This window comes from Tachypleus tridentatus, chromosome 10 (assembly GCF_004210375.1).
Source record: "Tachypleus tridentatus isolate NWPU-2018 chromosome 10, ASM421037v1, whole genome shotgun sequence".
Taxonomy (NCBI): Eukaryota; Metazoa; Arthropoda; class Merostomata; order Xiphosura; family Limulidae; genus Tachypleus; species Tachypleus tridentatus.
In genome coordinates, this window is record NC_134834.1 from 166004625 (window position 1) to 166027456 (window position 22832).

General features: G+C 31.1%; 1 protein-coding gene across 5 annotated transcripts in view; it reads right to left on the minus strand.

Annotated features, from left to right (window-relative positions):
* The window catches only part of LOC143230853 (spectrin alpha chain-like), a 76952-nt gene that overhangs the window by 30169 nt on the left and 23951 nt on the right, over positions 1–22832 (minus strand). For all 5 annotated transcript variants that reach the window (XM_076465115.1, XM_076465112.1, XM_076465116.1 and 2 more), the window contains 9 exons: positions 16923–17067; positions 15683–15799; positions 13892–14065; positions 13399–13500; positions 12327–12464; positions 9608–9718; positions 7488–7565; positions 7179–7334; positions 2503–2645 (listed from right to left, as the gene is read on the minus strand). In XM_076465115.1, the coding sequence (XP_076321230.1) occupies positions 2503–2645; positions 7179–7334; positions 7488–7565; positions 9608–9718; positions 12327–12464; positions 13399–13500; positions 13892–14065; positions 15683–15799; positions 16923–17067 (1164 nt within the window). The remainder of the gene's footprint in view (positions 1–2502; positions 2646–7178; positions 7335–7487; positions 7566–9607; positions 9719–12326; positions 12465–13398; positions 13501–13891; positions 14066–15682; positions 15800–16922; positions 17068–22832) is intronic.

Sequence of the window (22832 nt, forward strand, 5' to 3'; positions counted from 1 at the left end):
TGAATTAAGTATTTTAAGATTTGTCTTTTGATGCATCAACTAATTTTATTTACTAGTCCAAGTGCAAAGTGAGTTTTATTATGTTTTCTCCACCAAACACATAACCAAAAAAAAACAACCTAACCTATATAAAAAGCCAATGTATCATTTTATGCTTGATTTCTCAAAACAGGAGTCATAAAAGTCAAAACGCATTTATCCAGATAGAACACATTGATTATAGTCTGCCCATTATGGTTTTAGTGACAGAGGCACAAGGGGATCATCAGGGGGAGTATTATCAAACCTTATAAGCATAAGTGTTTGAATCACCTAGCCTGAGCCAAGTGTATAAATTTATTGTGAAAGCAAAAACATTCATTCAATTTTAAACTTAGTTCATTTCTAAATTAAGCTGTTTTCTGTAATATCACCAACATTTCAAACAATAAACAAACCTCTTTAATCAAAGAAAATTAAATTAAAAAATCAACTAGTATTTTTCCACTTCTAATGTCTATACATTTAATTTTATACTTTCAGTACACAAACTAATAACAATATTAGGTCATACCTTTGTTGCTAAGGGACATGAGATAAAAGCTATTGTTGCAATGTACTGTTATCAAAACACACTGGCTTTTCTTCGTATTACTATTTGTTAATCTGAGTTTTACCAATAATTATTCTATGAATATGCCACAAATTCATTTCATGAATGAACTTAATTCTGATTGGCTCATAAAGGAATGACAAGCTTTAAGTTCTTAAGCATTAACCTATTTATAGTTTAAACTAAAGTAAAATTTGCTTCCTTGTTTTGTGTATTTAAATGCAACATCAAACATTAGGCTATCTACACACTGTCCACTGTAGGGAATCAAACCATGGATTTTAATGCTATACGTCTGTAAACATACAGCAAACCCATTAGGAGTGGAATTCTGTCTACACCAATAAACAAGTTTTATTTCACACCCTTCCTTCTAGCAAAATTAATTATATTGGAAACATAAATCTAAGAGAAAATTGTTTAGAAATTTAAGTAATATTTAGTATTTCTTTACCAAATTGCAAAAAACTACTACACTATCTCTATGATGCTTGGGTGCCATTTTAAAATTCCTTTCTATATATGTCACAAAATATTACGCATATTATATTCAACACTGAATTGAACCTCTTTACTATTATTGTATTTTAATAAAATTAGCATTATCAATTATATTCAAAGTTATATATTATTTAGGTTTTTATACCTTTATTTGAAAATAAACCACTAAAACAAAATTAAAAACTTCATGTTTGTACACAAAAAGTGCATGTGGCTGTAGCAACGTTTTTCTTGCTGGCAATAAACTACACATACATATAGTTCCTTTTCCAATACCTTGCATACATTCCTAAAATTGGTCTCAAAAGGAAACTAGAAATTCCCAAGTTTAAGTGATGCCATACTCACTTGTAAAGATGTTGTGTTGCTAAGCAACAGTTTTAAGTTGAGGGGCAAGCTTATAATTAATAGAAAGAACAGATTTTGCTACTAAAGGTTATTACTGTAAAAATAAATGAGCAGTTATATAAAGATTTTCAAACGGGCTAAAAATGAAGCTAAGCCCCTTATTGGGAGCTATATCCATATCCAATTTTTTCTTGCCTTTGATAGACAGATTGCATTTAGATTTTACTTTTATATATGTTATTTGTTTTAAAATTTGTATTTGAAAAACTTAATGACTAAGTTATCTTACACTGAATCTCTGAAAACAGCTTTGACAAGCTTACAAGTGTCCCCAAAAAATATGCACATATTTCTATTTCTTAATTTTAAATTTCACTCCAGTATATGTTGAGAAATTAGCTAGAATTAATTATGCAAAGAAAATGGCAAATAAAATCTAAACATTCACTTAAAATAACTTTTGCTATTCATTTAGGAGGTTCTATACAACTGAAATGTTGAAATTGAAGATTAAAAATCAGCACTTTTACTTTTAATAAGAAAACCACTTTGCACTTGAATTATTCAGAGTTCAAATGCAAATAACTACATTACACAAAATTATTTAAAACAAAGAAAAATTCCAAATTAAACAGTACATTTTGGAAACAACATTTTTAGAAAAGTTCTTGTTAAATTTCAAACAATTTCATCCAATAATTTTATTTTTACAACAACACATGATGTGATAAAATTACCTTCACTCTTATAGACAAGCCAGGTGTCAAAGTTATCATTTTGTCAAAATTTTCACTTTGGAAAATTTAAAATTGTATATCCTTTTCAAAAATTACTGAACTGAAAAACATCCAATGAAAGTAATATGCTGATCATGATTATTTCTTTCAAATAAATCTGTGGTGAATACTGTTTACTTATAAATAAATAGTAGTAGAAATTATCAAAATCTCTATGATCTATTGAATAAGAAACATCTCATATGGTACTTTAAATTCTAGTAATTTTATTAATTATAATTAAAACAGTATTGTAAAATCTTACTAAAATCCAAATTAGCATACCTGATGTGTTCAGATGCATAGTGATTGGCATCAATTAACTCCTGTCCTGTACTTGTGATTTCATCAATTCTGCTTTTGTTGGCATTCAGTTCTTGTTCAAAGTTCTGATGTTTTTGAAGCTTGCCATTCAGATTGGTTGGGTCCTAGACAGAAAGAAAAAATGCTGCATCAGAAAATCATATCTATTATGATGCAAAAATCATTTAAAAATATTATAAGTTCTGAAAACTATTAAATAAAAGGAAAAAAACATTTATCAGTCAAGAATTTATTGTATGTTGTAGGTAATATATATGATTTTAGAAATATTACTTCAACATTAAACTTCTGCATTATTCGGTAGTTAAAGAAACAAAAAACATTCTCGAACAGATTCTATAGGACACTATAGTTTTTAACTCTCTTACTATGGGCTCAATTGATTCAACATAAACATAACATCTAATGTTTTGAGAATCTTTACAGAATTTTACAATCTTTCAATAAGCATTAAGAGTTACTTGTAAACAAAAAACTAAAATTTTAATGAAGAATTTTCACTGAAAAGTTCTCCATGAACACATGGAGTCAAACTGTTGACTGCTTCAATTGCAAAATAACTTTCATGTTAAGAGTAAAAAAGCTTTATTCACCCAAGATATATCTCCAATTTAATTTGCATAACCACTAAAACCTACTAAAATTAAGCATTTTTTTCCAGTAAAACTTTATATTTTATCTATTGTTTTCTCTTCCCTAAATCTATTTGAGGTTGTTCAATTTAACCAAACTCATGACCACCAAAAATATAATTCAACAATATCTTAATTATCCTATTTCTTTCTGGAATGATTTCCAATTGTAATATGAAACTACATTTCTTTATCCTAAATAACATTAAATTTGTAATAGAATAAACTTGTTTATAATTAATTTTTTTGTTTTCTTGCTCTTTGAATCATGTATAACTTATATTTGCACAACAAAATTTGTATATCACTTTCCAAATGTGGAGCTTATGTTACCCTCAAATTACATAATGCATAGGCCACTTACAAATAGCTCAAAAGATTCCCCATGAAAATGTTTTAAATTACTCCTTATTTTACCTGATCTAACATCAAAAGTCACTAACACTTACATTGTAGTTGCTTTTATAATAAGAAAGAATACACATGAGAAACAAGAAATACAATAATTACCTCAGTCATCTTTTTTACTGTATCCTGAAAATGACACTTATACCTATTTTTATTTTTGTAATAGTACTCATCCAATAAACAATTTTTTATTTGACAACATAATGCACTAAAGAACACAAAGTATTAACTTTAGAGAAAACAGGCAATTTCTGATAACTATCACAATTTGTCTATCTTTCTAACTATGAAAAGAACTGTTAAACACTCAGCTAAGCTCATTGATAAGTTCCCATGTGAATAAAGTTTGAAATGTAAGCAAAATAGACAATTCTCTATACAGAAAATAGAGTATGTTATTTGATAAACTAAAACTTTAGCTTTATATTGATAACACTGCACAACAATTTTTTTGAAAAGTTTTGCTGATTGTGACAGGTGCCTGGTGGGTATGCACAAATATAGTTTTGGTTTTGCTTCATCACGTAGGAACTCTGAGAAATAGACAGTTAACTGCATACCGGCAATAACATATTTAATTGCGTTTATGTTTCTAATATGCTATTAAGTTCAACATAATTAAAAGTGTTTTGCTCCTGATTTTCCTTTGTATTCAATGTCAGGTGCATCACGTTGCAGTGTCCAACAGTAGTCAGCAAGCATTGATGGATTCCAGTTGCCTGATATTGTTTTCCATTGTAGCAATGTCCTGGTGAAACCTTTCACCATTTTCATCACTGACAGCACCGAAATTTACGGGGAAGAAGTCCAAGTGCGAGTGGAGGAAATGAATCTTGAGTGACATGTTGCATTTCATTGTTTTGTATGTTTTGAGAAGATTGTCTACCAGCTGAATGTAATGTGGGGCCCTGTAATTGCCAAGAAAATTGTCAACATCTTTGAAGGCTTTCCAGACAATCTTTTCCGGCCCAGCCAACAGATCTTTGAACCATTTGTCACTCATAACATATCTAGTCTGAGGGCCAACAAAAATGCCCTCTTTGATCTTGTCCTCATTTATTCTTGAGAACATCTGTCTTAAATAACAAAAACCTTTGCCTTCTTTGTTCACTGCTTTCACAAAATTCTTAATAAGTCCCAATTTTATGTGAAGAGGAGGCAACAATTCTTTGCCAGGTCAACAAGCAGTTTATGCGCCACATTTTTCTGTATTGGAACTAACTTTTTACAGAGTGGCAAGCTCTTCTTCAGTCTGAAACCAAGCAATTAAACGTTTGCTTTTGACAGACCCAAATGTCTGACCAGATTGTTTAATTCTGACTGTTATGAGATGTGGATCGCCTGAGGAGCATAGTTCAAAATCTGGATCAATGTCACTGCCAGTTCCCTGCATTGCAGTTTCTTCATCTAGTTCATCTAAGGTCCATTCCTCTGGTGGTTTCAGAATTGGAAGACTGTTGTCATGTGGCACAAGTCTCATTGCTGAAGGCAGATTAGGGTATTCAATTGACTTGTTTTTGGCAGAGAAACCAGACACATTAGTCAAACAGAAGTAATAGTCCATTACATGGTCTTTCTGTTCTTGCCATATCATTGGGACAGCAAATGGCATTGTCTTTCGAGTGCCTCTGAGCCAAGCTTTCAGACAGACAGCACATGTTGCACAAAAAACGTGAGGCGCTCATTCCTGGTCTTGATCACCATTTTACAGCCAAAGTACAGATGATATGCTTTCTTCACAATAGCAGTCATTAACAGTCTATGATGAACAAGCGTATACTTGCCACAAATATAGCAAAATGTATCGAGGCTGTTACGACATCGACGAGATATACTGACCAACATCAATCGTCCTGTAAAACGTCTGTAACATCTAACTTACTTGTTACAGTGCTACTGAGGCAATGCTATATTCTGAAACAATATGTATACACTATAAGGTCTATATTAATCCAATGAGAAGCATCTGTGTATGCAAGCCACTTTTATAGCCTACAGAGACAGTGTGTCAAGCTGGCTCTGGCCTGCATACTTCCACAGAACAGCTTCCAACCTGGCCTGATTTCATGCCTGGACATGCCCAGAGTGCACAAAACATTGTTCATAAGTCTCTTACAGAAAGGAAAATTTTTGGACACAAATGTAAGAAAAAACATGACAAAATTGAAGATTACAATGAAACAGTACATGATGGGAAAATTTGGATGTGTTTTTCGTGATCAGCAGCCAAAAATCTATAAGGAACACCCAACAGTGTTGAAGAAGCAAAAACTTTGTTGTGCAGTGTTATATACAGCATTAAATATTAGAAAGAACAACTAGCAATATCTGATAAAGAGGATGTGACAGATAAGCAGAGCAGGTAGGTCTGATTTTCTATTAAATCTATTCTATTTGATCTACAACTAAATTAGATTGAAAACCATAAAAATTATGTTTGCCTGAGTGATTACAACATCATAATGAACAATTTATGCTAAGGTTCATACTTCTTGGAGTGATAAATAAATTAGAGAAGACAGGAAACTGAGAGAACAAATGTCAATTCTCAAACTACAATAGATTGAGGATTTTTTAATGCTGTCTTCTACAGTTAACAACTTAAGATTTATGTAATGTTAAAATTTGGATTATTAGCTAAGTTTCATAACAGTGTCATTCATATACAAATAAAGGAAATCAGTTTAACTAAACTTTTAATGTAGCTTGGAAAACAACATGATATGCACAGAAAAAAAAATCCTCATTGTAAGAATGTTACAAGGAAAATTGACAACTATAAAGTGTAATTTACAAATATGCTTCATAGTTTCATGATGCCTTCAACTACAAAAACCATCTTGTCCACTTAAGTTCTGCATTAAAGTAAACTATAGCAAGTCAGAATAAAACAATTTTTCAAATATATATGTAAAAGCTGCTCATTTGGGTTGAGAAAAGTTTTTACGTAGAGGAGCGAAAAACGTTTAGACCTTCTTCGGTCATCGTTAGCTTCACAAAGAAAGGAAGAGGTAACTGACTGGAAGCTGACCACATGTTTGAAAGGGGTTGTGTAACTGAGTGTCGGAATGTAGAGGGCATGTTTAGATGTTTGAATATATATTCACTTTCTGTTCTTCATTAAAAAACTAATTTATATAAAATTTTTCTCCTAAAGTTTTACAGTCTTTCTTAGCATCTTACTTTCAAAGAAATTAGCTCTATATTGCATTTCAAAATACTGCACAACTCCCTTTAAAGACTTAATTCCTGGGAAATAAGTCACAGTCATATCTATCACTCCACATATACTTCCACCTTTGTTGATCAATCAGCAACAAACTCAACATAAGACAAGATGACGCAAGGAAGTCATGGGTGGGAAGACCCCATCTAATTTCATATTGACAGAATATATGAAAACAGAATGCATTTCTTTTCAGTATTGGTACTTTTATGTATTTGCATTTTGCAAATTTAATATTTATTATGTTAAGACAAAAAATTAAGCATAATTTCCAATATATGGTTACATCAAGTATTTATTTCACCTAACCAACAAATGGGTACTCTAAGCAGTAAATAATAAACACAAAGTAAATTAGTTTGACAACATACCAGGTAACTGTCATCCATAGCAGTTTTTAGCTTCTCACTGATCCATCCTTTGGTTTCATCACAATCTCTTTCAAATTGCTGCAAGCTGTATGAATCCTCAAGCATTGTTCTCCGATATTCTGACTTTTCTTGCAGAGCTTGACGCCTTTCTAGAAGCTGAAATAATCAGCCTTAATTCCAGTAGACATGACTTGTATTTTTAAACAATTTTGATAAATAATTTAAAAAAAAGCTTTACAATATTTTTTTACCACAAATACTGCTTAAAAAACAAGTACCTTTTATAAAAGAAACACAAAAATAACTTACAGTTGCTCTTCGCTGGGCAACATCATCAGCAGCATAGTGCTGTCCTTCAATAAGTTTTGTAGCAAATTCATCCAATGCCTACCAAAATGAATATAAAATTTCACTTAAAAACAAAAAAATATGGATAATTTTGAGACATTTAGTGTTAACACCAGTTTAATAGGTAAATTCATTTCATTTAGTTTCATACTCAAAAGCCAATGCTTTTTAATTTTAATATTTTCCTTTGTTATGTTACAGCTCTTAATTTTCATCAATACATATTTAAAAATACATACAGGATTGTTAGAGAAAAATCACAGATAAATATCAAACATTATTCCTGTGTTGTTTTGTATATGTCTTCTTCTCAGCAACAAAATTTCATTACAAATATTGCAGCTTAATAACTGAACAATATCTTCAAGTCATTTTGAGGTGTTTTTTTTACATATGTATGACGTAATTTGTTCTAAAAAAATAAAAATATTTAAGCATTTATAATAAACAACTAAACCAATTACACCTTTTTACCAAATGTAAATTATTCTCTGTTTTACCAATTTCATTCTAGTTAACTTACAGATTAAATGGAACTTACCTTTACATTCATATATGATGGTAAATCTATTAATATTCTATTTCTACATTAACATTTTTTTGTAACGAAACACTTCTGATATTAGACTATACTGACTGACATTAATACAATGACAAAACTGTACATAAACTTCCTTCACATTCCTATTTTGTGTGTGTGTGTGTGTGTGTGTGTGTGATATTAATTCCTGCTAATAGAATCCATTATATATAATCCACTAAAACCACAGTTTCTCTAAAAAAAAAAAAAAGATTGTACCTCAAAGGGGTACAGGTGATCGAAATGCCAACGAAATATAAAACACCATAGAAAGTGAAAAATTATAATTACAGGGCCAAAATTATTAGTGGCGAGCTGGGAAAATGCTATTAGATTTCAATATTTACAGAAACTATCAAAAGACTAGTACTTTTTGCCAGGTGATAATCCATACATGAATATGATTTTTGTGTAATGTTTCATACAAAGCAACTTCAAGATTGTGTGCAGCCGTCATTAATTTAAGTGATTGATTAGAGGGAAGGATAGGTAGTAAACACCACCCAGTGGCAACTCTGACTACTAGCATACTTATGAAAAGTTCATTATTACAACTATTAATTGATAACTTTTTGCAAGTAAAACAATGTTACTTCAGTTTAAATTATATTTTTTTTCAATATTAAAAATGCAGTCATCAACACAATCGTGGATCAATAGTCTGACAGCACATGAAAAAACAAAAAAAAACAAAGTATTTTCTGAATATTTATGTCAGATGAACAGTCATATCTGCTAGGACAAAGAATCTGTGATTCAATGTTTTACTTTTCTTTACTAACATGGCATCCACTTTTACAAGTACCTTTTATAATAACTAGCAATCATTTGCCAGTGGCCAAAACAAATTAAATTTATAAGCATGAGAAAACATCTTCAGTTCAAATATTAAACAAATTGCAATATGTTGATATTCCAAAGCTAAATTGTTTGCATACATTAATATACAGATCCACGAGACAGAGAGAGAGAGAGAGAACAAAAAGCACTTTTGAAGTTTCAGATAAAACTAAATAATATATTTAGCTTTTAGAGTTCTGAAAATAAGATTTCCAATATTCAGTGTTTTCAGACAAAAATAAGCATGTGCAAATTTATAGTTTACTTTTATTACACATGGGAAGTTCAAGAAACACATTAAAAAGTTTTAAAAAGCATAGATTTTAAATTAGGATTAGCAGTTATTTTAAAGCACTTTACAAAAGTATTGCAAACTGTATAAAAATAAAACTGAAAATGCTAATAGTTTTGGTGTTCATATTTTTGCTCTGATAAGACATTCAGGAAGGCAAGTTTATATTGAAGCCTCACAGTGTATGGCATTGTTACCTTTTTAATAGAAGGAAAAAGTTTTAAAATGGTACCAAACACATGCTAGAAGAAACATAAATTTGATCATATCTAATGAGCCTGGAGCTCGCAATCCTTTAGACATTATTTATACACATAATAAATAAGGCATTTTTTAATACACTACCAGAACGTCTCTGTAATATCTTACTTTAATTTTTTCTTCCTGAGCAGCTAGTGATTTTTCAAAGTCTTCATGTTTCTTTATCAATGCTTCTACAGAATCCAAAGAGTCTCCAAGATCTTCATTTGCTAAGAAAGCCTGAAGTGAAAATATAGGTCAGTTCAGTTATTTTCTTTTAATCCCAAACACTAAATTTTCATACATTATGAAACATTTCTTAACCAAGCATTTAGCTTGTAACTGAAAACACACAAATAATTTGATTCTTTCAATAAAATAAACTGTTGTAAAAGATAACTCTGATATTTTATTTAGAAACATAAATTTCTGTATCATAATTATGAGACTAAGTTCATAACATAAAAGTTATTATAAAACAGTTTACAGATTTAAAATATTTTTTGTTTCATCTTGCAAGTATATTTTGAATGCAAATACTGCACAAGACAAAAATATACTGTTAACCCTTTCACTACATAATTAGATTTCGGGGCTATTTTTTCAAAGTTGTTAAATCTACATTAAAAATAAATATATATTTCCAAATTTGGTCTGTTTTATTACCTTTCCAACATGAAATGACCATACAATTTTCCTATCTGGCTTGATAACAATGTTAAATGATCAAAACTTAGACTTTCAAGAAGAAAAGTGTGTTGAAGACTTTGTTCTTTAATATATGAAAGTAAAATTGACCAAAATGATTCAATGAGAAACCATATACATTCAAAAAACATAAAACTGCATTATCTATACAAATAATATGTTTATGTTTGTCTGTTTTGAGCTTTTCTCGCAAATTTCTTGATCAAAGACTACAAATCTTGTATCGTTAGAGATGCCCTTGTCCGAGGAGTTGAAATAGCATACTGGCTTTTCATTACAGAACCTTATCTATTTCCTGCTTAATCAAACTTTTTAATGCAATAAGTATGCTAGATGATGGCACAATGTGATGATCAGCTTTGATTTCAACTCTAATTTTTTTTAAATTTTATATGCAAGGTAGTTCTTACAAACAACACTTAACTTGCATTTAACTTCCGAAACAAAACAAACATGATACTAAATACAATTGCTACAGGTTTTCTTGACTTATTTATGTCTAAAATACACATGCAACTGTATTCAAAATTTTAAGCTTATAATTTTGTGAACATGTATTTAGATGTTTCTGCTTTATATACTCTTCAAAAAAAGAAACTCAAAAGGCAAAATTTGAGACAAATTGTTAACAAGTTTATTCCGGGTAGTTCTGTATGACATGTATGAAACTTTGCACATTCACTGCTGAACATCCAAAGTCTGCAAAGGCAAAGTCCACGCTCACTAGTTGAAGTTTAATGATACACTAAGGATAATCAGAGCAAGAAGCATAAAAACTACCACACATTTGGTGGATCACAGCTAGTGTATATATCATCATAACTTCAAACACTTCTGTACTATATTTATCATTACTGATGTAGAATCATGTTTATAATAAAAATTTGTTCGTGTTGTTTTCTGTCACATCTTGTAGAACACAATAAAACAATACAATGATGAAGTTTTTAAGATTACTTTAGAGTTACATACAACACAGAACCAAGGTGTACATAACTTACTTAAATTATGGTGAAAGTTCAGTAAAAATGTACTCAAAGCTGAGGTGAAGACTAGTGATAGCCAATCAGTTAACTGTTTAGTCAATAAACAAACAAGTGGTAAATCTTACAATGCCAATAAAGTGTGCCTTTCCACCTAATAAGTAATTCAACAAAACGAAGTGATAAGTCAATTTATTAGCTGATAGATAGTCAACTAACTGCCCAATACTAGTGTAGACCTTGTGGAAAAATCAGCTGAGCCTTGGTTATGTTTATATTTATCAATGTCAGCTCTTGGGAATGTATGGTTTCTCAATCTAAGACTAAGAGATATCAGTTAATTACCACAGTATATTGAAAAATTCTTTGCTAGTGTGGATTAAAGTTGATTTCCACATTTAACAGTAATAAAAGTTCAACTGACCTTAGTCAATTTAACAATTTTTACATGTTAAACATAAGTTTACATTTCTATATTGTACATATAGCTTTTGAAATCACGCTATAAAAGAAATCCATCCATTCACAATGCTTCACAGCTCTTTAAGCAAAACTCCAACATTTACACACACAACTTTTGTATATTTTGAATCACAGTTTAAATTAGAAATTTGTACAAAGTTATAATATAAACATTTTACCAATAAAACTTGATAAGCAATGCATTTAAGGATGTATACTGTTTGCTGATTTTTTTGTTCTTATAACTGTATTGAATACTTACATACTCACAAATACCCACACAAAGACCATGTACATCTTTACAAAATATGGAAGTTTTGATATTTGTATTGGTTGTTTTAAGGCACCAGAAATAAATCAAAAGCCATTTTGAAACCTTGTAAAAGCATCTCACCATGTGTGTAACATTTTTATAAACACAAGTTTTTTTATAATACAATACTATGTCTTAAGAGTTAAAAATAACATTGTTGTTTTTCAAAGCATGTTCCAAAAAAATAACACTTAATAACATGAAATAATTATCAAAATGAAGGGGCTTTATCTGTTTTTATACTACAGAAATTACATTATGGACTTTATATTTGCATGCTGTGCCATGATCCTTCATGCCATTTTAATGAATGTTATCATATTAAACTGAAACTAACAATACAAGTTATAAAACAGGGTATGATATATTTAAGTCATGTTACCTCTTGTTTGGCCATCCAGGTATCTGCTTGTTCTGTGTCACGATAAAAAAGTTGAAGATCCATACACTGTTCATAGAGAATTCTTCTTTCTTCCCAAAGTGACTGCAAGCCCTGTTTCTCACTTGTCAATATTCCCAGCTATTAAAATAGTTTTTAATAATGTAGAAAGTGTCTAATGTTAGTTATCATTTTGGTTTTGTTCAACAATGGAAAAAAAAAAATTTGAAGCTAGAACATCATATGTTTTGTTTATTAACTGGAATTAAAGGACTGCTAAAGTTTTTACTATTTTAGTAGAAAAATACATGTATACACCGTGAATTAACTTTTATAGCACATTGTTTTCACCTTGCTACCCAAATTACACAAGTTCTTGTTAAAAACTTCCATTTCTAGATAATTAACTTTGTCAGTAATGACAGCATTACAAGAAGTATACAAGATAAAACCAATTTTCTTTCCAATGTATATTTGGTTTTTCTCAGAAAACACAAAAACTAAATTCCTTACTCTCAATTCTTAAGCAGACATGGTAAAGATGAAGGGTTTAGCTACCAAAACACACAAAATGATACCTTTTTGCTTTTCTTATCTTAAAGTTGATTCATAAGTCTCACTGGTTAAAGTTAATATTCACTGACTTAATAAACATAATTTGGAAAGATAGGCCAGCTTCCCAAGCTCCCAATAAACAACTAATGCCATATTTAATAAACTAATTGGGAAACTCACTTCCATTCAGTTAACATTCATGTGTACTGCAGTCTCAGTACCCTTCATTGAATTTTTTTGCCTTGGTGCACTTGAAAATGAAAAAATCCAAGGCCAACTGGTCTTACCCTAAAAATGATGAATTTCTTGGCTGCTAACATATAAAACCTTTAAACCTGGTCTGTTTCATCCAAGATTTTATTATAAAGTTCAAATTTTCAATACCCATACTGTTAACTCTGAGAATAATAGCCTAAAATTGTAACTATACTATTAAAGTTTACATTTAGAAACATTTAGCTTGTTTGTTTTGTATACAACCTACAATAAATTCAACAATTTTCCAATTTCAAAAAGTTACCTTTTCCCTGACTTCATCTGCTGCATAATGTCCTTGTTCCAATAAGCTCTGTCCAGCTTCTATTGTTCCAAGAAAACTGTCCCCTCGAGCATCAATTTCCCCCTAAAATGAAATTATTTTGAGATGATAACAAATAACTTCAAGCTTTACTTTAATATATTTTATTATTGATTCAGTAGCTAATTATTAAAGTTAAAAATCAATATAAACAACATAATTAGATTCACTTTATAATTTTCCATTAAGCAAATAATGAATACTTTATAATAATTAAAAAACAGTTATTCAGATAAACAGAAACTGGATGGTCAATTTTCTCAGAAAACCTGCAAGTTATACAATTTTAGGAATTACACACACACACATTCTAATTTACAGAACAGTACTCATTTTCTCACAAGTAGCAGTTTTAATAGTTAAAGCCCAAATAATAAATTTATATTACAAATGAAGAGCACAAGAACTTAGCTCTAACTTGTATTTATGTATTTACCCTATGCTCTTGGTGCCTTTCTAACAGAGCTTCAGCTCCAGCAACATCCTTAGCAAGTTCATCAGCTGAAATTATGCTTTTCATATCATTGATCCAGGATACAAGATCTCGAAAGTCTGCCAGAAAACGATGGAGGTAATATGATTCATCCAGCCGTTGTCGTCGTTCTTGAGCCTACCAGATAATTGTAAGGTATCATAGCTAGTGTCATTCAGTCTATAGATGCTACAAATCATGTAAAAACTTTTAACAGAAAAAGTTTGATAATGGTAACATTTTACAACTTATTTGATTTAAATGAAGTATACTTAAAATATCATATAATGGAAAATTAATTCTACTGTTTTTGTGCCAAATGAAAGTATGTTGTTAGAAAAAACAATATTTTACACACATGAATTTCTAACCAAAAGTAAAGATAAAAGAACAATTTCATTTAAATTGTAAAAAAGGATGTTCTGAACAACAAAATCTATACCTTGAATGATAGATATAAATATGTATGCATCTAACATAATAAAAGGGTATGTGTGTGAGAGACTGCCATCGTTCCAAGAAGAAAAAACCTATAAACCTGAAATTTTACACCTACACTAAGTTCACCTAGGGTTTGCACTTGCATATGATTACTTATTCAGGTGTGTGCATGGATGCGTAACTTTTCATAAGGTAGGGTAATGAAAATCCCCATAAAAATAAGTGTAACCACTATAACTTCAAGAAAAATGAACTTAGAAACCTGAAACTTTGCACCTATACTAAAAGTACATCTTTAAAGTGTGCAACTGGGTATTAGTTATCCATATGCATGGACATCTTATCTTCTCAATGAAGCAAACTAGCAAAACACCACATACAAAAGGAACTGTTCCTTATTTAACACTTTCTAATGTATAGAAGAACCAGTACACTTTTGTAACAATGCATTCTAACAATGGCTGTTATGTCATGTTACTTGGCAATAAAAGTATGTTATACTTTTATGCTAAAATGGGTTCAAATTACACACAGTCAACCTAATAACCCAAGCAAAGCCCATATTTTTGCCAGTACATATATGTATACACACATGCTTACTTTTGCTGATTTAAAAGCAAGATTTGTGAGACACAAAGAACATTGGAATATCACTGCAGTTAACAACTTTAACAATTAAACCATTTCCTCTAATTATTCAGCAATACTGAAAGTTTGGTGAAACAAGTTGTAAGTTTTGAGTATTTCAATATATATTTTGTTCTCCTTGACAAATCTTCTCTTATCTCTAACATTTTTGTTAAACATGTTAACAACTAATTCAATTACCATTACTAATTTCACAATAAAGTTATTTCTATCTAAAATTTCAAGTACTGTAATGAAATTTATTATAAATCAAAAGAATTAAAACAAACTATCTTCCAAATCTTTCTGTAATAACACACACAGTTAATTACGAGACACATGCTATCATGATTTTTATTTCTTGCCTGTACAGCTGTTTAAAATATGAACTGTTGATATTATGATGTGCTGCCATAACAGGATCATGTCCATGTTAATAACATTTCAACTACTTACTGTAATACACACACACAAAAGGAGTTATTATAAAATACAAATACAATCATTAAATAAAACCACAATAAGGTTGGGTTTTCAGACAATTTTAGTACACAGCTTTTGCATTACCCTTTATATTAAATACAACAAATGACATTTTAAAAAGACATTTTGTAAATGAATTTTTAAATAAAATAAATGTATACCACTGAGTGTTTGTTACATAAAATACTTTAAAATCTTTCATACCTTAGATTTAAGCATCTCCCAGTTTGACACAATTTCAGAGTGCTTTGATTTTATTTGATCTGCATGGTCTTCATGGTTTGCACAGAGTCGTTCAGCTTCTTGTCCAATTGTCAACACCTATAAAAAAAAATATCAATTCACTTGTGTAAAAATGAAAAGGAATACAATTTGAAAAATGTTTAATCATCAGCCAAGAAAATTAGGTTTTAAAATATATATTTCATCTATATTCCTTTAAAATACATGTGATATTATTTACAACACAAAAATTACCCAAAACAAAAGTTCTTAGAAGTCTGCCATATAAATCAATGTGTCTGGATAAGTTTAGTATGAATAGTAGTAATCTTATGCTAAAATACCAAACATTTATGTATAGTGTGGTGCATTACGCTCTTACATACACACAAACATTTAAAATATCATCACATCAAATGTCCTATTTAATGTACAAGGAGTTTAGATTTAATGAATGTATTTTATTTTATAAGTTGTTCATTGAAAAGATTTTTTTTACTGCTAAAAGCATGAGTTTTTATAAAAATAATTTGCATAAACCATTTTCTTTAGTTAACCAGCAATGTTCAATTTTTGGTAAAGTGAGCTGTAAATTTCAAGTATTTCAATATATAATTTGTTCTCTTTGACATCTGAAATTAAGTTGCAGTACAATCCCATTAAACAGAGTAATATTTAAAATACAATTTTTTCAATGAGAAAATCATCAGGTTACACTGAGAATAGATGTGTTCAGTAAGTTTTAGATGTACCAAAGTGTGTTTTGAAAAACCTATTGCTGATTTTCTCAAGCACTTGCATCAGTTCAATTTGTCATCTCTCTCTCTTTAAACAATACAAGATGTATGACTTGAACACATATCAATGACAGGGTGTTGAAAGGACTGATGTATATTGTGGTTTTCAATATCTTTATCTAGAGATAGAAATTAAACATGATGGGAAGCATGTTGATCACATTTTGCATCAGTTCAACAATCTGCATCTCTTACAAATTCCTTATTCTCAATGTGCCCCTAGAACAAAGTTATTAATATATAATAATTATGATGTTATATATTATGTTTGAAAAAGATTACATTAATGAAAATGTCAAACAATTTCATTTTTTTGTTTACAATGTTAGTTCAATACCATTACTCATTTCACAATGAAGTGTTCTATATAAAATTTCAAGTACTGTAATAAAAGTTATTATAATCAAAGAACTAAAATAACAAACTTTGTCTTCCAAAGCTGCTAAATCTCTTTCAATTCCTTCATGTTTTCGTTGAAGCGTCTGAACGCTGACCAAGTCTCGACCAAAGTCATCAGAAGAGAGTACCAAGTCTTTTTCTGTGATCCAAGCAATTGTTTCATCAGCATCTCTAATAAAAATATATTAATGTAATAAAATCCTAGCAATATGATGCTTTGCATATTATAAGCATAATTATTTAATCTCAATTTATCCATAACGTTAGACAGTGTTATTGGCAATGGAGATACTATATATGTAAAAATGGCTCGTTTGGGTTGAGAAAATATTTTACGAAGAGGAGCAAAGAAGGTTGAAATGTTGTTTTCTCCTTTACGTAAAATATATTTTCAACCCAAACAAGCTGTTTTTACATATATATTTCTACAAGTGGGTTTTCTCGACACCACTGATCGACACTGTCCACCTTAGAAATATTTTTAGTTTTTGAAAGGCCATTAATCTTTTTAATTTTATTTACATTTTTTAATTTATAACTTGGTACCTTTTTTTAATGTGATTCCCTTTTAAGAATCAAAGTACCTCCAGTCTGATTTGAAATTAGAAAATGGTCGTAATGTCAAATTACTTGAAACCAGGACTGGAAAGGCCAACTTCAGGTGACTAATGCTGATTTTTTAACTTTCCTGTTATTCATCCTGGTGAGTTATGATAATTACACTTATGCTACAGAAAGTCCTTTACAACTTGTATTACTGTAGTTTTTCTCTTACTGCTGTAGACTAGATATAAAAATTGGATTTAATGCTATTTATGTTTTAACTCAAAAATTAAATTTTTTGTTTTACCTTAACTTCCTTTTATGAATTTTTAATTTTAATTTTAACATTTTCCTGGATGTTTGGTGCAAATTGCCTAGTTGCTTTGCACCATAAAACACCAACCCAACCAACCATCCAACTTCAATTTCAGAAAGAATTTCTTGGTTTTATCCTATTTTTAATTTCCACAGAAAACCAGATAAATCAGTAGTTTGGGAACATTGTTTTACTGAATGATAAATATTTCACTAAAATGCACATTATACTAAGAAACTACATAATTTTTTGGACATCGAAATATGTGAAATTCAACAACTTAGGTAGGAGTTTCAGATATTTTTACTCAAGTGCAAACAGCTCAAGAGTGAAGTGAGTATCACATATCTTTATGCTGAATTTTAAGATAAGCTGAAGTATCTATCCTTTGTTCCAGTTATGAATTTACAATGATGCAGGTGTAGCTATTATGATAAATAACCCCAAAACACAGCTTCCACACAATTCTTTTATAACACATTATTACAATTTTCATTATTACCTCACCAAAAGTTGTGACAATGACACCATTTTTAAATCCATCCCTTTACATGTTACCAAGTTACATTCAAACTTAATTAAACCACTTTACTTATAAATGTATTTTAATGCAATTATTATCATCAAGTATTATAATTAACAGTTTTATATGCTTTTATTTCTTTACTTCAAAAGAAACATTTCAAACAATAATTAAAACTTCAGCACATTATGACCATGGTTAAAAATCTCAACTTGAGTTGTATAGGAGAAACAAGAATGAAAATGTTGACTTGCTTTAGTTCAAACAAAGTACAACATGAAGTTCTCCTAAATGTAATTTGAAACACTAAAAAATACTCTAGTCAAAGATCAGCCATATCCACTTTCAAAGTAGAAGCTGAGTTGCTAAGCAACAGTCTCAAGCTGAATAGTATATTTATTACCAACAGAAAGAATAGATTTTGCTTTTCTAGGTCATTAGTGTAATGGAAACATGTCTTCATACATTTGTTTTCAAATGGAGGAAATGAGTGTAAATTCACTGTTGAAAGCAGGGTCTTCAGAAAGCTGTACTTTCTCACTTCATATATATTAGACAGATACAATTAACCTGCAATTAGGTTTCAATTTTTTTTTTTACAATTTATCATGTTTTATATGTTTTAAAATTCTTACTTGAAAGGCTTATGAGTTCTATAAGTTTACTCTTTCACCATCTATCTCAACTTCTAAACATGATGTACACAAAATGGTTTTGCCTAGGACTAAGGTGCCTCTCTTCTGAACAGTTCATAATAATAGTCACTTAGTACCAAGTGTTTGTTTTTGTTTCTAAATTTTGTGCAAAACTACGTGAGGGTTCCAGGGTTTGAAATTTTCTTTTTAAAGTCGGACATGCCCGTTAAAAAATCAAGTTTGACAGGCACTTTTCCATCTATCGACGGACACTGTGACCGATGGTCATATTCCTAACATATCGGACACAAATACATTGTCCCCTCAAAAATAAGTGAGGCAAAAGCTGTGTATGCACAGCCCAAAGATTTTGCTTAAAAGTATATTCTATAATGAGTGGAAAATAACTTGCAAAATTTAAGATTTAATTTAAGACAAAAAAAAACAAATTTTAAAAAACGATGGTGAACGCTCACAAAATGCGCTTTTTAGGTCACTTTATCCTTGGCGTCCCGGGTAGTCACATGACTGCCAAACATTCACGACGATCTGACCATGGCGTCTGCAAATAAAAAAACGGGAAAGTCTCGCATTCTATTTCAGTTTGGCTTCACGAGTAAGACTAATGAATCAGAAGACAATACTATGGAACCCCAAGTAAAAAAACCCAAACTTGTTGACCCAAGCCCAAGTGTTAAAGCAAAAACTGTTACTGCTTGTGTTGGTGCTAAGCCTACTCATCGTTTCGAGGATGAATGGAATAGAGGCTGACCATGGCTGGTCTATAATAACGTTACCGGACTGATGTTTTGCTCCATTTGTCAAAAATATGACCAAAGTAGTGGAAGGCAGAAGAACACCTTCATAACAGGATCTTCCAACCTGAGAGCAAGTGCTGTTAAGGAGCATGAAAACAGTAGTGTCCATAGTCTAAGTTGTCAAGCTGAGACAGCAACAGAAACACCTGATTTAACTCCCATGATGAAAGAATTGAGCAAACTTAACCAGACTAAGAAAGATTGTTTGCTTGTGCTGTTCAGAACTGCCCTTTATATGGATTTCATCGCTAAACCATTCAGCAATTTTCAAGAGCTTCTATTGCTGCAGGAGCACAACTTTGATATGAACTTAACAGAACATTATGCCAATGACAAACAAGCAGTTATCTTTATGAAGTATATTGCAGAAACAATTAGAATTAATGTCAGATCTCGTCTGCACACCTCATTGCTCTTTGGCATCACGACTGACAGCTCAACAGACACTGCCAACATTGAGCAGGAGATAGTCTATGTAAGATACTTGGACAGTGACTGTTACCCAGTAACCCACTTCCTTTATCTGCAGTCAGTTGAGAAGGCTGATTCTGAACATTTGCTACAGGCACTTAGTTCAGGCAAAGGTTTCTTAATTACCTGGGATGAGAATTTTCTGGATTTATCCTGAATTCCTAATTAAGAAAAATTAAAATGGACAATATTTCATGTACATTTGTGTTTTAATTTAGGTTTACATATTCATTCCATTATTAATATACATCAGTGAAAACTCAAGCATTATTCAATTGATTTAAACCAAGAAGAACCATGTATTTACCAATGACAGAACTGGAGCTTAACCTAGCACAACTAGCGTAACAGATAATGGAGCAATTGAATTTTCCAAAGTACAAATCTACATTTTGTGTTTTTTTCACAGAAAGTAACTAATATTGGGTACTAATTTTTTGTACTTGCAGCATTGTCCATATATGGCAAGTTTCCCGACTGGCTTGAATCAATTGTATGCCTGACAGCTGATGGGGCAGCTGTCAGTTTTGGCAAAAATAAAGGACTTGTCAACAGATTGAAGGTGCAAAAACCTTATTTGATAGGGATCCACTGTGTTAGTCACAGATTGGAACTTGCAATTAAGAAGACCATCAAGGACATCCCTTACCTTGATAATAAGCAAACCTTTTTAGAAAACCTATGGAAGTTTTATGACAATTCCCACAGAACTGGGCTGGCCTCAAAGAAGCTGGTAAAGCCAGAAACATTGTTGTTAGAAAGCCAACAAAAGGAACAGGAACCCAATGGGTGGCCTACAAAGAGCACACTCTGAAGTCAGTTTCTCATAACTAGTCAGCTTTAGCAGAGCATTTGTATCAAGTAAAGCTGCATGAAAAAGGGGACGGAGACAGAAAGCTGCATGATTATACAGTACTTTGACAAGCCTTAAATTCATCCTGTACATGGACATATTATTGGCAATTCTGCCTGTTTTGACATCTCTGTCTCAAAATGCAAGACAATTCTGCTACTGTGAACATTGTTTCTGACAAACTCACTGTTTGCAAAGAGAAGCTGGGCAATCTAAATCATGTTGAGAGATCCCAGAAAATTGTTAAAGAGCTCACAACATGTAAACAAACTGGCAAGTGGTTACTAAGAGGAAAGGTGATTGCTATTAGTGGTCAGACAAGGGCCAGAGGCTCAAAAAATGCCACAAAAGAGACATTTGCTCAATCTGTGGCTGAAGAAACTGCCATCTTCACAGGTAAAATTGTCACATATCTGAATGAGAAATTTGAAGAATTTGATAAGAATTTTATTGGTGCCTTTCAAATTTTTGAACCAAGCAACTGGCCTAAAAGCAAGGAAGCATTGTCATCTTATGGCCATAATGAACTCCAGACACTACTGGACCACTTTGATGCTCTGCTATAAGCTAAGGGTTTCAACATTTCAACAGCTGATATTTGCCAAGCTGACTTACACGAGACACTGCTCAAAGCCACAAGACTTGCCAAATCAGTTGAGTCCCTGGCAAGTAATGCAAGTGGATTGTGGGCCCACATGTTAAGTCAAATTACTGTTGAGGATGGTAAACCTTTCCCTGGATTAACAGTGTTGGCCTTGGTATGCTTTATGTAGGTGATTTCCGTGTCATCTACTGAACCAGAACGTGGATTTTCCCAGATGGCAGTTATTAAGGTTGACTGGCAGTCCAAACTAATAAATGATTCTCTTAATGACTTGATGACAATAAAATTAGCTAAGAATAAGACCTGTGATCTTGCAAGCACATAATTTCTGTGCAAATCTGTAGAATCCTGGTGGAGAGCACAGTAAAAAACCAGATAATTTGTGAGTCCACATGGAACTCACACACGTAGAGACAATAGAGATACTGAGTCTACATCAGCTGATGTCTTAGTGCTGGATGACTAAATCTACCAGTTTGATTGATGTGTCATTTTTAATGAATACAAGGCTTGTTGCCACTTGCTTTGAAATAATGTTTCAGTTCCATAAATAAAATGATTGTTTTATATAATAATTGTCTCTACTTGATTTCTTGTTTTCAGTGATGTTCAGTGACAATTTTGAGATGTCCTGCTAAAATTTCAAATGTCCAACAAGTTTCACTGTCCAGCAGAACATGTGTCCTGCTGAAAATTTAGAATATTTCTACCCCTGAGGCTATCTGCACTAGCCATCACCACCAACTGCCAACTCTTGGGCTACTCTTTAACTAACAAATAGTGGGACTGAGTGCCACATTATAATGTCCCCACAGCTGAATTGGTGAGCATGTTTGGTGCAACTGGGATTTGAACCCATGACCCTCAGATTATGAGTTGAATGCCTTAACCCATCTGGCCATACCAGGCTGAGTACTAAGTGATATTTTGGCATAAATAATAAAAGACAAAATTAAAAAGAAACTGAGTGAAAAGATAAAGACATAAAATTACATATATTAAAAAATAAAAGGTATGTACAATGTTTTTATTTTTTATTTCTTAATTCTAAACATTTCATTGTATTGTACATTGATGATAATAGCTATTGATATTGTAAAAAACAATGGGAAATAAAATATAAACATTCACCATAAACAACTTCTGATATTCATTTAGGAGGTTCAAGAGATT